Below are 13,603 nucleotides of genomic sequence, written 5' to 3'. Positions count from 1 at the left end.
AGAAGACCAAAGTGCTCTTTGGTTGAGATGTATAACAGGTTCTGGCCATAAAGCATGAGAGAGACATCTGTGAATGACCAGTTGAAGCAATTGAAATAAATATTTATAGCTATTCAACTTTTGATGCACTAGGCAATAAAGTCATATGAAAATTCACTTTCCACAGTGGAGTATTAACTATACATAGGAATTATTTCAGATCTCTTTGGAGAAAGGAATTTCCCAAATTCCTTTCTGCAACCCTACAGCTGCCACTGTAGTCCCCCCATCAGCATGAGGGACCACAGAAGCCTTTAGGATGTTGTCCGAGTTCTGCGTAGTAAATGACTCTCCACTTTTTCAAATACAATTTATGTCTCATTTATGTCCTGACACGTATTAGGTGTCTGTGTGAGGCCACTTTTATGCCTATTCCTCACGTGCTCGCTAGTGCTTAATGTACGTGTTAAGTGAAGACGGAGAAGTGTGACCAGATTGGCAGCTTCTACCTGGCTGAGAAAAGTTAAAGAAGAATTTAAAGGGAAGAGGAATTAAAAATTAAATCTTATGTTAATCAAACAACATATAGTCCACAGTCCTGAGGCCATGCTGCAGACTGCTAACAATGCTAGTTTATGAGACCTTTTCTTAGCTTTTCTGAGTACCATTTATCACCATTTAATCCAGAATAAAATGTGTCTAAAATGTAATTCATTCAAGCATCTTACAGTATACACTTGTTACTTGTTCTTTTTCATTGTGGATTGAGAAGAAATCAGAGCAATGGAAATAACGATCCATACCTAGCAAATAATAAGCTTTCTTATTTTATGTTTACAGCTGGAGATAACACATGTTTAGAGTGTAGGTTCCACCAGGTAGTTCAGTGCAGAAGATGGAATAATAATGAAGTGCACTCAGCTGCATTTAGGGAGCAAGAAGCAGTCACAAAAACTTAACTGTATTCATTTTTAATTTAGTGTTATAAACTTTTCATTGATCTTTTACTTTCTATACAGACATTATAATAAATTGAGATTTTATATATTGTTTGTGCACGGTACTTGAAATTACTAGTAGGAACAAATTTTTCATTTACTGAGTAGAAAAGTTTCATGTGAATTTAGTGTTCATTTGACTGTATTTCTCTTCCATTTTATATCAGCATGGTATGCTCTTAATGTCACTGTTGAGATACTAATAGCTTTGTAAACATAATATCAAAAACTTTGGCTAACTTCTGTGTCTTTTACAGATCATTATGCAGTGTTTTAAAGGGAATAACAATAATCTAAGCGGGTATTTTAATGCTGCAAACTGTCTCATATGCTGCCAATAAAACATTTTTATTTAGTTTAAGGATTAATTTATCGTTTGGGAATTTGTGCTAGAAGGCCCACATTCAAGAAAAGTTATCATATTAATAATGTTGTGGTATTAGTAATGCCATTTGGAAATATATATATAGCATTGCTAAGTTCTTAGATTGTATGCAAAAAATAATAACCCTGCAAAGTTCCTAACTAAGAATTATGTCTGCGTTCCCTCCACTGAGCTAGAAAGTAACATTCAAGTTTTGTGTCTTATAACATGAAAAAGATGGAAATGAAGCTTAAAGTGATTTGTAAAAGTGAAGGAGGATAGGGAATTCTGACTTAGTTTAAATTTAGTGTGAGAAGGTTTAAATACTATTGGTGGAATACATATCCATTTCCAGCAAATTATTTACTCATTAAGGAACTAGTCAGTATAAAATCATAAGTCTTGTACTTCTCTTTAAAGAGTGTCATTCAGAGCAGAGACCTATTGTGTTATGCTGTAAATCAGAGAATTTTATTTTTGTAAAGGCTAGTCCAGGCTTCCTGCTACATGGAGAGACCACTAGCTGGAGGAGCTGTAGTATCACACAATATCTCCCTATTTCCTCCTGTCCAACTTCCATTGTTGTCTTTGCTAAAAAATAATGGAATCTTAATTCAAATGTGTATGGATTAACCCTTTTTGTATGGCATTACATAAAAAAGTACCTGATAGAAGCTAAGTAGCAAGCAGTTCTCGTAGTGGATATATCATGTTCCACATGGAAATTCAAAGCAACAGTAATATTTATGATTTTAAGTAAATGTCTCAGGACTCTTAGCATTATCTTTCCTTACGAGGTGTAGATGGAGTTTCTTCCTCTCACCTGGCACTTGCATATTCTTCAGAAAGTTCAGTCTCACGGGAAGAGAAAATATGTAGCAATATATACCAACACTGCTCCTATGCCTACTGTTTGATCTAATCCTGAATTATCAATTGGCAAACACAGTCAGGACTCTGCCAACTTCTCAGAACATGTCTCTTTCTCTAGGGGAGGTTATAGAGTGATTCTGATTTGTTTCTCAGGAGCCCTTCCTGGATTCCACCACACTTCATTTGTCTATGTAAAAATCATTATTTTGCCTTTTGCTTTACCATTCTCAAACAGTAAGAGAGAAACCCTATATCATACTTGCAGTATGGTAACACCAGACTAGGTCTTTTTTGTATCAAAAGATTTTTTGTAATGCTGTTGTGTTGTGGGATGAAAGTTTCAGAGAGTCTTGAGAGTGTCAAATTAGCAGAAATTTGCAAGCATCACACTTCATCAGTGTGGGTCACTGTATCAGTCCCTAAAATGAGTCCAAAGTGTATTGTGTTCAATGTGGGATTGTAAAAAATCTTGGTAAGAAACAGTTTATTACCTTGTATCTCAATGAAGGTGAGGTTTTAATAAGATAACTGCAAAGACCACCAGTACTTAAAAAAAAATGTACCATGTAAGAGAGAGAGAGAGAGTAATAAAGAATAATGTCAGAAGGTCTATTTTGAAATTAAGACATACTGAACATTCTAGGAACACTAAGTCAACCAAATCCCCAGTTTCTAGGTTTGTCTGAAGAAGGTTTTGCTTTTTTGTAATGGGAATGTCTTTCAGAGACATTTGCTTAGGTTTTGTTTGCAGTCCTAAAGCACACATTTCAAATGCTGATTTAACCATCTTCTGTTTTCCTTTTTTTTTTGGCCCTTCACTTCTTTCATGGCACAGAAATGATTTTTCCCATCACATGAATCAGCCCAAACTTTAGGCTTCTGTGATGAAGAAAAAGTTTTTCATTAGCAAGATATGACTGCAAAAATCTCATCTTTCAGGAGGCATCTTCCAAGGCAGGTTGTGACTGGGAATCAGTCTATTCCTTTCTGAAAAGACTTGAAAAAATATATTCTATGTTCATTTCTTACCTGTAAGGCTCTGAAGTTTCTACCCTTGAGGAAAATTGAACAGATACATTGTAATTCCAAATTTTTGTCCTTTATATAGATATCATGGACTGTGATTATCTTGTCAAAAGGAGAAAATCTGAGGATCTTGGCAGCTTCTAGCATACTTTATTTGCGTAACATGAAAAATAAATCAGTAATAATGAGCAATCATTGTGTTTCCATTTCCTCTGTGAGGCTAATTTAACATTCTCTGCACTTCTCCCTGTCTTAGATGTCACAATCCAGGAGTCATCGGCAGAGATACCCCTGCCACTCAAACAGAGTTGCCGTGGCGTCACTGATTTTTAATAACTTACCTTTCATTCCTGTTCCCCAGGAGGGCAATGAATGGAGAATGTCTTGGAGGAATAGCTGTGCTTTGGGCTGGTGGTTTTCTGGTATTATTGCTTCAAGAGGATCACAAAAATCACCTGTCATCAATTTCTTACATTGGTAATTGGGGTGCAAAGCTCCACAAAAGTGGAGTTGCAACTGAAACCTAGAGTGAGGGCTGGAGGAGTCTTACTTTGCTGAGTGAAGAGATGATCCTGTCAAGTATGTTGGTCAAGTTGGTGAGGCACTGGAACAGGTTGCCCAGAGAGGTTGTGGATGCCCCATCCCTGGCAGTGTTCAAGGCCAGGTTGGATGGGGCTTTGGGCAACCTGGTCTAGTGGAGGGTGTCCCTGCCCATGGCAGGTGGGTTGGAACTAGATGATCTTTAAGGTCCCTTCCAATCCAAACCATTCTATGATTCTATGAAGTATACCTGTGTTTAAAAGGAACTTTCACTGTGAAGTCAGTCAATTCAAAGTGATGACCTTTATAATGCCCAATGAGGTAGCATAACATGTCATTACCTCTAATGGCTGGAGGTGGTAAGGAAACCGACAGGTCGGATATCTCTCCCGTGGCTCTCATCTAAGTGCCACACTTCTATATAAGCTTCATCGCCTCACAAACAGTCTGTAAGTAGCAAAACTCTCAGACTTTTTTCCATATTTATTCCAGACTTGGGACTCTTCAGTTATCCCTGGACTTCCTAATGTGATAAAATAAAAAGGATACAAATACACAGATAAAAATTTAGGGCGGGAGGGGAGGAAGAAGGCGGAGGTAAAAAACCCCATATCACAAAGAAGCCACCATGAATGTGGCTTATCTGGAAAACAATAAATTTATATTGCTGTTTACTATATCCATCTTCATTAGCTGTCACTACAGACAGAAGTTTTAAGCATCATATCACATTAAGAATGTCCTATCCTTATTTTAAAGGTGTTTTGAAGATATATTGTTTCATTTCCTGTTAAAGCAAGGCTATTTATTATATTCCAGCATCTTAATATGCCAAAGGCCTGCCTCCTATGCACCGGTGTTTGCCACTGGTTGTGTTAAAAACATAGTGATCCTATATCACTCATTTGCATCTGGTTACTCTCACCTTCACTATTACCTGCTGAACTGAAAACTCCCACGTACTCCTTCCTTCATTTGCTGCAATAGTCTGTCTTTGGAAGACTAGTAGTTGTCTTTAAAATGATACTAGGTTTTGGATTTAGAAAGCAATTAATCCTTTTTCATAGCACATTTTTTATTTCTTTCCTTTTATTCTATTTCTTTGGCATGGTCAATATTTAAACTGCTGCAAGAACTGAACAGGAAGAGATTATAAAAATTAGGGTACAAATATTCTGCTAAGTGAAGGGTTTTCTACCTTTTCATCACATTTATTTGAATAAATAATTTCAATAATACATCTATTTTTCCTTCTAGGTGTTGCTTAGCATCCACAATATTCTGAATACTAAACAAGTATAGCAATGTATAACTCTGAAAATGTTCAAAAGGTGAACTGAAGTCAAATATAGATGTATTCCACAGCATCATTAAGTAGCAAGTAGTTTCTGATTACTGAAATTTAACTGCTAAGTGGTCTGTGTAATTTAGGCCCAGTGGTGCATTGGCTTTTTTCCCTTGCCCCATGTGGAGCAATATTTAGTTCACTGCCACTCAGCAGACAGGGTTCACATAAATGGATGGCAATATCAGATCAGGGTGCTGATTTGCTTCATTATTTTAATAGTGGTTAATTTTCCCTTCAGATTTCCCCTTGCCATGACCTGCGGAAGAGTCTCTGAGCCCAAAAGCTTATTTCATTTTTCTTTCTGTATCAACTGGTTAAATAAGAGATGTTAAGTCTTCTTGCAAATCTTGCTTCTCATTTCTTAGACCATCATGGCTCAACAGAACGTAATACTATATCTGTATTTTTTATTTTAGGTAATCTCTACTTTCAAGTTCATTAATATTTCAGCTTTTGCTCCCTGTGTATTAAAGGATATTTTTTTGTTGTGGCTTTCTTCTTGCTTTTTGAGTCATTGGTATGTGTTCAGGGAATGAAAATAGCGTTGTTGTTCTGATTGATTTCCTTTCTGCGTCTGCTGCTTTTGAGACTTGGTCTCTGTCCTTGGGTTGTGAGAGGGTTAGAGCAATAGTAGAGGGAGGTTTGGTGTTGGGTTTTTTTCTTTCTTCTGGGAACTTCATATGCTTTTTTTTTTTTTTTTTTCTCTGTTTAGAAGGTCACCTTTAATGTCTCTTTACACTATCCATGGGAAAAGATTTTCCCAATAAAGTTGGTGTGCCATCTGCACTTTTACGTGGGTTTGAAGAAGTGTGTTGTGCTATAGGTACTCTGCAGAGCTTTTTTATTATTTCTATTATTTCATTAATTCTGCAGATTAATGAGAAAAAAGTGTTTCCCTTCTGGCATTGAAATGCAGCACAGTTAAGAAAAAGCCTAACTAGAAAGCCAACATTTTTATTTTTGTTGATCATTCCTAGAAGTTTAAAATACCTTTTCTTGAGCATTTACCTTGTGTGAATCTCTACTGAGTGGCATCAAGCAGTCTATTATCTGCTTAATCTAAATAGGCAGCAATTAGGCAAACTATTATTGTTTCCACTCTATAGGCCCCAGGGAGTCACGGGCAAAGATGTGGCTCCCCAGATAATAGAAAAAGTTTGAACTGGACCTCAGGTAGTGGAGTGTGAACATTTGCTTTTTGAGTTTGGTAGGTAATAAAAAAACCCCAAACACATTAAAAAAACCCAACTGGTGGTTATCACAAAATGAATATTTCAAATTCCTTTTCAAGACAAAACACCACAAGAAATTAGCTTTTATACATTTATACATCCAAAGCTTTGAATTCAAACTATTCTCTGCTCTAGTGTTTCTTTAAATAAAACATTTCAAAATAAAGTGTATTACACTTCAGAAAATATGACTTCTTTAGTGGGCTATATATTTGCTGGATGGAGAACACTTCTTTCAGTATTGATGTCACTATCAAAATACGTTGTCAAGAAGATGTGAAACAGAAATCTGTCAGCACAAGAGGATTTCAGAGTTACTGAAACAGAGTCATCTTTTCCCTGTTCATAATTTAGCTCAGTCTCCTGAAGTGACCTTCTAATTTGCCCACAGCTGGCAGCACCAAAGGATATTGTGTTATTCACTCAGGATGTGCTGATTCAGCCTTGTGAAATTCAACTTGAGAATTCAGAAAAAAACACAAAAGCAAAAGGTCTGAATGAAAAAAAAAAAAGTTTAATTTCATCTGCTATGAATTCATTTTTCCAAGTTGGCCAAAACCCATTCTCTGTAAAGAATCAGTCCTCAATACTGGGCTTCATCACTTCTGGATCTTCTCGGCTCGCTTTGCTCCAGTGCAAGGAGATATACTTCATAATCTATGAAAGAGACACTTGCAGTATTTCCATTTGGAACATGGATCATAGGCATTAATTTGGATCAACAGGTAAGACAAGACAATATCTCTAGAATCATTAATAATAGATATTCTCAAATGTTTCCTGAGGCATAAAACAAATGCTTGAAGAAAATTAAAGTGACATTGACATAAACAATTGTATCTTAGATTTGTGTTACAATAGTAACTTAAGGCAAACCCTAAACATTTACAGAAATAGTTTGAATTCTACCTCTCTTCTCAGAGAAAAAAGCTGCAGACCTAGTCCATCTGCCGTCTACAAAATGTAGTCTGCTATATAGCATTAATTACCTGAATTCTGGGAAGTACTTGGTGATATTCTCATCCATGTCTTCAGTTCTCTTCATGATTGATCACAAACCTGTTGGTTTTGGTTTTTTTCTTGTACTGTTTTCTCACTTTTCTTGCATTTAAACACAAGCCAAATTCACTTCAAATGTAGTCAGAAACAGCATTACAAAACTGATGATTTGGGATTCCATGTTTATTACTGCTCAGTGCTTTCATATCAAATATACTCAGTGTACAAATCAAAGGATGTTGATTATTTTTCTTAGCTGCTATCTATGAAAAGTTACCCTGGGATCTGCTAATTGAGCTTTTCTGTGTCTATGACCTACATTATAATCAGCAGTAGTGATCTCAGTGTTCCAAAGTTTGTTTCTGTTTTTGATAAAGACATGCAAGAAAGCTAAGATACATGTTCACCTGCTCTTTTAAAATTAAAACTTTTATTAAGTGAAATCCTGGGATACGCTATTGCTATGGTCATACAGATGTATAATTGCCCAAAGTGCAAATTTTACATCTTTTTTTTTGAAATATGTGGTTCTTGACCTTATTGGAGAGAGAACAGTAGATAAGATGAGTCTCTATTTTGTCAGCCCTTACTTTGTTTCTAAGCTAACCACATACACTCCAGCCTGCATAAATGAACTGGAAAGGAACTTACACTTTTTAAAGATCAATCGATTTTAACCATGCGTCTATATGTGTACAGTAGTCAAGATCAAGCAAGAGTGGTTGAAAAAAGGTTGTGGTTTTGCAGGGGCATTTTGATTTAAGCAGCCCTTGCCATCCTTCTCATTCTCTTCTGCGCCCTCCCCTCAGTGTGACTGTAGCACAGCATCAAGCTGTGAACTGAATCAGGGAACTGATGCAAACTTTAAAAAGAAATGAACTGAGAAGGAGAGTAGATGGCAAGAAAAAAAATAAAAGGCAGGACAGGGGCTGCTTAGGCAAGCAAAACTGCCAGAAGAGATGCTCATTAAAACATAGTTTGACTGATTGACAGTTGATTAGGGGTTTCCAAGGTTGTGCGTTTTTACATATATAGCTATTTCCCTTTGTAATTCCAGCTGTAACTGAGCAAATCACTTTTGAGCTCCTCATTCTCCTAGGTTATTAATTTCATTATTAATTTCTCTTAGGTTATTAAATTCTTTAATGTTACGCAGTATTCTTAGTTGGAGAAGTTTTAGAGTGACAGCCGTGTTTTGGATTTTGTGTTAATGAATGAATTATTAAGCTATTTAAATGGAGCTTGTTAAAATGTTATGGGCAACAAGTTGGACAAAAAAAGGAGGCCTTTAATGTCAACATAATGTTTTAAAGTTGAAATCTAATAACTGCTTTGTTTGAATATTAATACTGCAATGTCCTTGCTCTGACAAATCTCTGCTGGCTGATTACTGCTTCACTAAAGAGAGAGTGTGTTATTAAAAATTCAGTTTAAAAAGTCCACAGATTTTTGTCTTTTAGAACTGCATTACATAAGAAAGAAATGGTGGAGGGGGAAGTACTGAGAAACCATGCAAGAGAAGGAAGGAAAACCACTAAACAGAAATAAGGCCACAGGATAAAAAGCGGTAAAAGAGAGAATGGGATAATAACAAGGGTATAAACAGCACTAAAATATCTGTAAAGGAATCTTTTGCAATTAAAAATGCATGTAATAATTTCAAATATAAACTAAATATTTAAAATATTATGTAGATACTGAGACAAATGCTTCTGAATTCTCTTTCTGTTTTTCCCAAATGTAATCAGCAATCTGTCTTGACATGTCAGTGTAGACATGACCACCCTAATGATTCCAAAAAGGGTTAGAAAATTATTTTCTTGAGGGAAATTCAAGCTTCTTTGTTTGTAGGTGGATGTTTGTATGTGTTTCATTCATTACGCTGGAGAACTAGGTGTGGATCTCCAGGAGGTATCACCCAAAAAAGATCAGTTTTTGTTGCAAGATGTGCTGTGGAAAGATCAATACAAGTCCTTCTTGAAAGCCCTTCATTAATGGTAGTTCATTATAAAAGCTCTGTAATTTCTAATTCTAAGGTAATATTTTGTTTTCCTATTCTGTATTTGGAAAATGCTGAACAAAATGTGAATTTACCATGGTAAACCTCTCTTAAGATCCTTATTCAGCCTGCTTTTTTCTAAGACGTGAGATCTGGAAAGACGGTTTAAGAATCACCAATGATGTGAACTGAGAAAGAAGAATTACTTATGTATATATGAGACCTCTTGAGCTAATGGGTAGCAATCCTTTTGTTTCACCAGAAAAAACTATAGCGATCACGAGATCTTCCACAAGCTTCCTCTAATTCTGAAGACAATAGGTGAATGTCATCTTTGGAAAGAATGAGAAACACATACTGAGTCTACATCTAAAGCCAGCTTTAGATTAAAAATTACATTAGGGACAAGAAATAAGTATCAGTCTTCATCAGTAGCATCATCTTCCCTGTTTCTCTTTACAAAGATACTTTGGAGTAGCTTGGTCATGAACTCTCTGTGATGTCAAATGTGACTGTAAATTGCTACATGAAGAGCATGTATCAGCATTATCTGTGCAAATGCATTTTATGTATTGAATATTCTTAGCACTTGATTTAGTAGTGCTCCCTCTGGAGTTTTTCCTTTGTGCCAAGGTATCAGACTTATTTAGAACTGTTGGCTCTGGTCCACCATTTCCTTGTTAAATGTTTAGAATTTGTAAGTGTTGTGACCCTTTTGCCAATGCAAGCAATCCTAATTCCAGCAATTTACACTTGTCACTTTGCTTTAAACTCCATTACCACACACTGAAATTCTACACAAAATGGCTTGGAGACCATTTAAGAAATAACAAATTGGAGATAGAGGGATTTTGTCCCTTATGTCACAATTAATTATTTATCGGGATTTTGCTTTTGTGTTGCAGAATTGTGACCTGGCCCAGCAGAGTATCGTTCATATTGTTCAGAGTCCACAGAAGAACAGTCAAAACAAGGATGAGACAGAAGATAACTATGCTGGGACAGACGATAACCATGCTGAAGGTGTTCTAAGAGCCTTGGAAAGAGAACCTGAAAGTCTAACTCGTTTAGATCTCAGCACCAGCATCCTCCCATCACTCTCTGCAGGGTTGGCTGTTATTCTGGATACTACAAAACCCAGCATTTCTCTTCCCTCTGAAAAATCAGGTAAATCAGTCATTTGGTACATTTCAATGCATAGACCTGAACTTTCGTCTGTTTCTTTCTTAGGATGAACAGTTCTATACCACAGGAAAAAAGCCCAACATATGATTTCTTTTAGTTATTAAACAAAAAATACAACTACACTAAGAGCTGATAAGCATCTGATGTGTATTCTGGCAAAATAATTTTGCTTAGTGAATAAGCTGAGTTGTGTTATTCCTGTCTCTAACTTCTGTTACGCTAATATTTTTACAAATTATTACAAGCTGGCAAAAACCTCAGAGGTCTATGAGAGGGCAAAAATAGTCTCTGTAAAATTTCCATAACAGAAGTTTTCTTAACTAGAATGTTGGGCAGCTTATGCATTGGAAGTGCGTTTAATTCCCAGTCTGTTGTAATGTTTTCATATCCATATATTCTATAAAAATATTTCTATACAATAGAGTTATTATTTATAAAAACATAGCTGCCACAAAATGGGATGATAATTCATACTGTGGATTTTAGTAGTTCTTCGTCCACCAAATTATTACTGAGAATATCTTCTCTTCATAATGAAAAATGATCTGAGGCACAGGTTAAGTTACTGCAAATGGGTTGTGCTGTAATATTTAAAATTGTTCATGAAAGAGAAGCTTGAGTCAGAAGGAAAGGTAAGAATGTTAGCTATTACATTAAAATCTTAGTAACCCCCTCCTCACACACAGTCTGGCTAACCCTTACTGACAACTGTGTTTGTCCCCCATAAAGAGACATCATTCTGTGCAATACCAGAGTCTGAGTTCTGATTTGGTTTAATAGTCCATCAGAGACATCTTTTTAGGAAGAACAGCACACAAATACCCTTTATAATACAACACAGAAGATTAATACCAAACATATAGGTCCAAAGTACAGAATATGCTTTGTGAATATGACAGAGATACCTCTGTGACTAACCTGATGACAGAAATCATCATGCTTAATGTAATGGCTACTAAAACTGTTAAAATAACTTCTAGAGAATTTCTTAACTCATGCAGCAAATATACATTTCGTGGAAGGGTCAGAGAAGTATTCCACAACTGACTTGATCAACCTTTCACTGCCAACTGATGATGAATGAGTGCAGTTTAGGAACAAATTAGTACCCAGCTTAATGATCCACATCTCCCAGTCTGAATGAATAATGAGATAAAAGGGGTGCATGCCAATTTAAATCTGTTAAGCTTGGGACAGGATTTCAGGATAGGCTTACTGTCAAAAGCAAGGCAATAGTGTGAGCTTTTTAATGCTACTCTTTATTTATTTTTTTCATTACTGCACATGATATGTACAGGGCTTTAATAGTTGTGCTGGACTTTACAGAATAGTTTATACGTGTGTAAGGCCTTTTAAAATTTGGCAAGTGGTGTGTTTTTCCAGAGACTGCAAGCTCTGTGAAGCCAAGTACAAACTGACAGATACCTTCTTTTGCAGCAAATATTTTCATGGCAGAATAACAACTGAGGAAAAATGTATTGAGAATATATGTGCACTACTTTTACCTGTGATTAAGTTAAACAGATTTTTTTATCATAAGGAAAAAAAAAAAAAAGAGCCACTCTAATGACTGGCAGTTCTGCCTGGAAGGATGTTAATAGCAAGTACTTTTTAAAGGCCAGTTATCTTCTCTGTGGCTTGTTTTGACTCTCACTATGAAAACTTGTCCTTGTGTCTGTTCAGCCCCGCCACTTTTATTCAATATGAAGGATTTTGATGTTTTTGTTATTAGGGTTTGAGGCAGGTTAATATGTACTCACATCATTCACTGAGTTAAGGAGTAGTCTGGGTTAATAATAATCCAGCAAGAAAAAAAGGAAAAAAAAAATAAAAAAATCCAGAGATTGGTTTTCCAATCAACTTTACTGTGTGGCAAGGATTTTCTTTGGCACAGCTGAAATGAGTAGTAGTAGTGGAAATGAGTGGCTGAAGACTGCATATGCCACCACTGCCACTTGAAATTATACTTATGAAGCTATTGTCTTAGAAGGTGGATGGTTGTTGCAGTGATCAGTCTACAGTAGAAACCTATGCAGTAGAACCAAGTATAATCTTTTTTTTTCTGTGTGTGTGAGATCACATGCAATGAGTAGAGGACAAATTTAAATTTACAATTTAGGGGAAGAGGATTCATTAATTGATTATTGTTTAGCCTAACATGCTACACAGCTATTCCATAATTGTTGCTGTAGACACTAAGAGGGTTCATCTCTTTCTGAAACCTAAGGTGTTTCTGCTTGTTACCATAGGGTGCTGACCCTATGTCCCTGCCCTGCTTATATTTTATTAATGTACGATGTGTGTTTGTCCATGACAAATTCCGAAGTGTGAATGTCATTAGCAGGCTGAAAAAAATATGAAAATGGATCTAAATAGTCTCTGCATCAAAGATTACTACGTTTCCTCTCTTTGCAGACAAAGGTAATAGAAACACATTTTTCTGTCTACTAAGTAACACCTTGAGTGATTTCTAATGAACATGTGAAAAAATCTCAGCACAGGACTTTCATCCTACTTCACCCTCTCCTAATTTACAATCTGTCCAATATCTGGGACAAAGTACTTTGATAAACAAGGTGTAAGCAAATAAACTATGTTCCATAATGGCTGCATAATAGTAAATACACGTATAGGGTGAAGGGATTTTGGCCTGAGAAAGAGTGAATCTGAAAAACAAGGGTTGGTATGGCTTATCAGCTGAATATGAGAATATATCATGATGCCAGGTCTAAGAAAGATAATATGATTTTTGGAAGTATAAACAGAAAACACTGAGGGGAATTAAGAGTATGTTTTCCCTCTGCTTTTGATAATTACATAACTAAAACTGAAATATAACACAGTATTTTGATGTCTAAACTTCAGGAAAGCTGCTGAAAAAAATGTTAGAAGATTCAGGAGAAGAGTCACAAGAATCCTACAAAAGTGCAGGTCATGACCAGCCTATATATATTGGTCTGGCTTACATATCTTGTGGTATCCGTGTGAGTGGAAATTTGATAATAGGGGAGTCTTAGATCTTAGAGGCTATTTTGGGATTTAAGCTTTCATTGTCTAGAA

The 13,603-nt window shown here is 36.0% G+C and overlaps 1 protein-coding gene across 2 annotated transcripts in view; it reads left to right on the top strand.

Annotated features, from left to right (window-relative positions):
* Positions 1–13,603, top strand: part of PRKN (parkin RBR E3 ubiquitin protein ligase) — a 767,705-nt gene that overhangs the window by 247,052 nt on the left and 507,050 nt on the right. For both annotated transcript variants that reach the window (XM_075748535.1, XM_075748536.1), the window contains exon 3: positions 10,264–10,525. In XM_075748535.1, the coding sequence (XP_075604650.1) occupies positions 10,264–10,525 (262 nt within the window). The remainder of the gene's footprint in view (positions 1–10,263; positions 10,526–13,603) is intronic.

This window comes from Balearica regulorum, chromosome 3 (assembly GCF_011004875.1).
Source record: "Balearica regulorum gibbericeps isolate bBalReg1 chromosome 3, bBalReg1.pri, whole genome shotgun sequence".
In the NCBI taxonomy this organism is placed as follows: Eukaryota; Metazoa; Chordata; class Aves; order Gruiformes; family Gruidae; genus Balearica; species Balearica regulorum.
The sequence above is the reverse complement of the archived record's forward strand: the minus strand, read 5'-3'. Positions and strand labels throughout refer to the sequence as shown.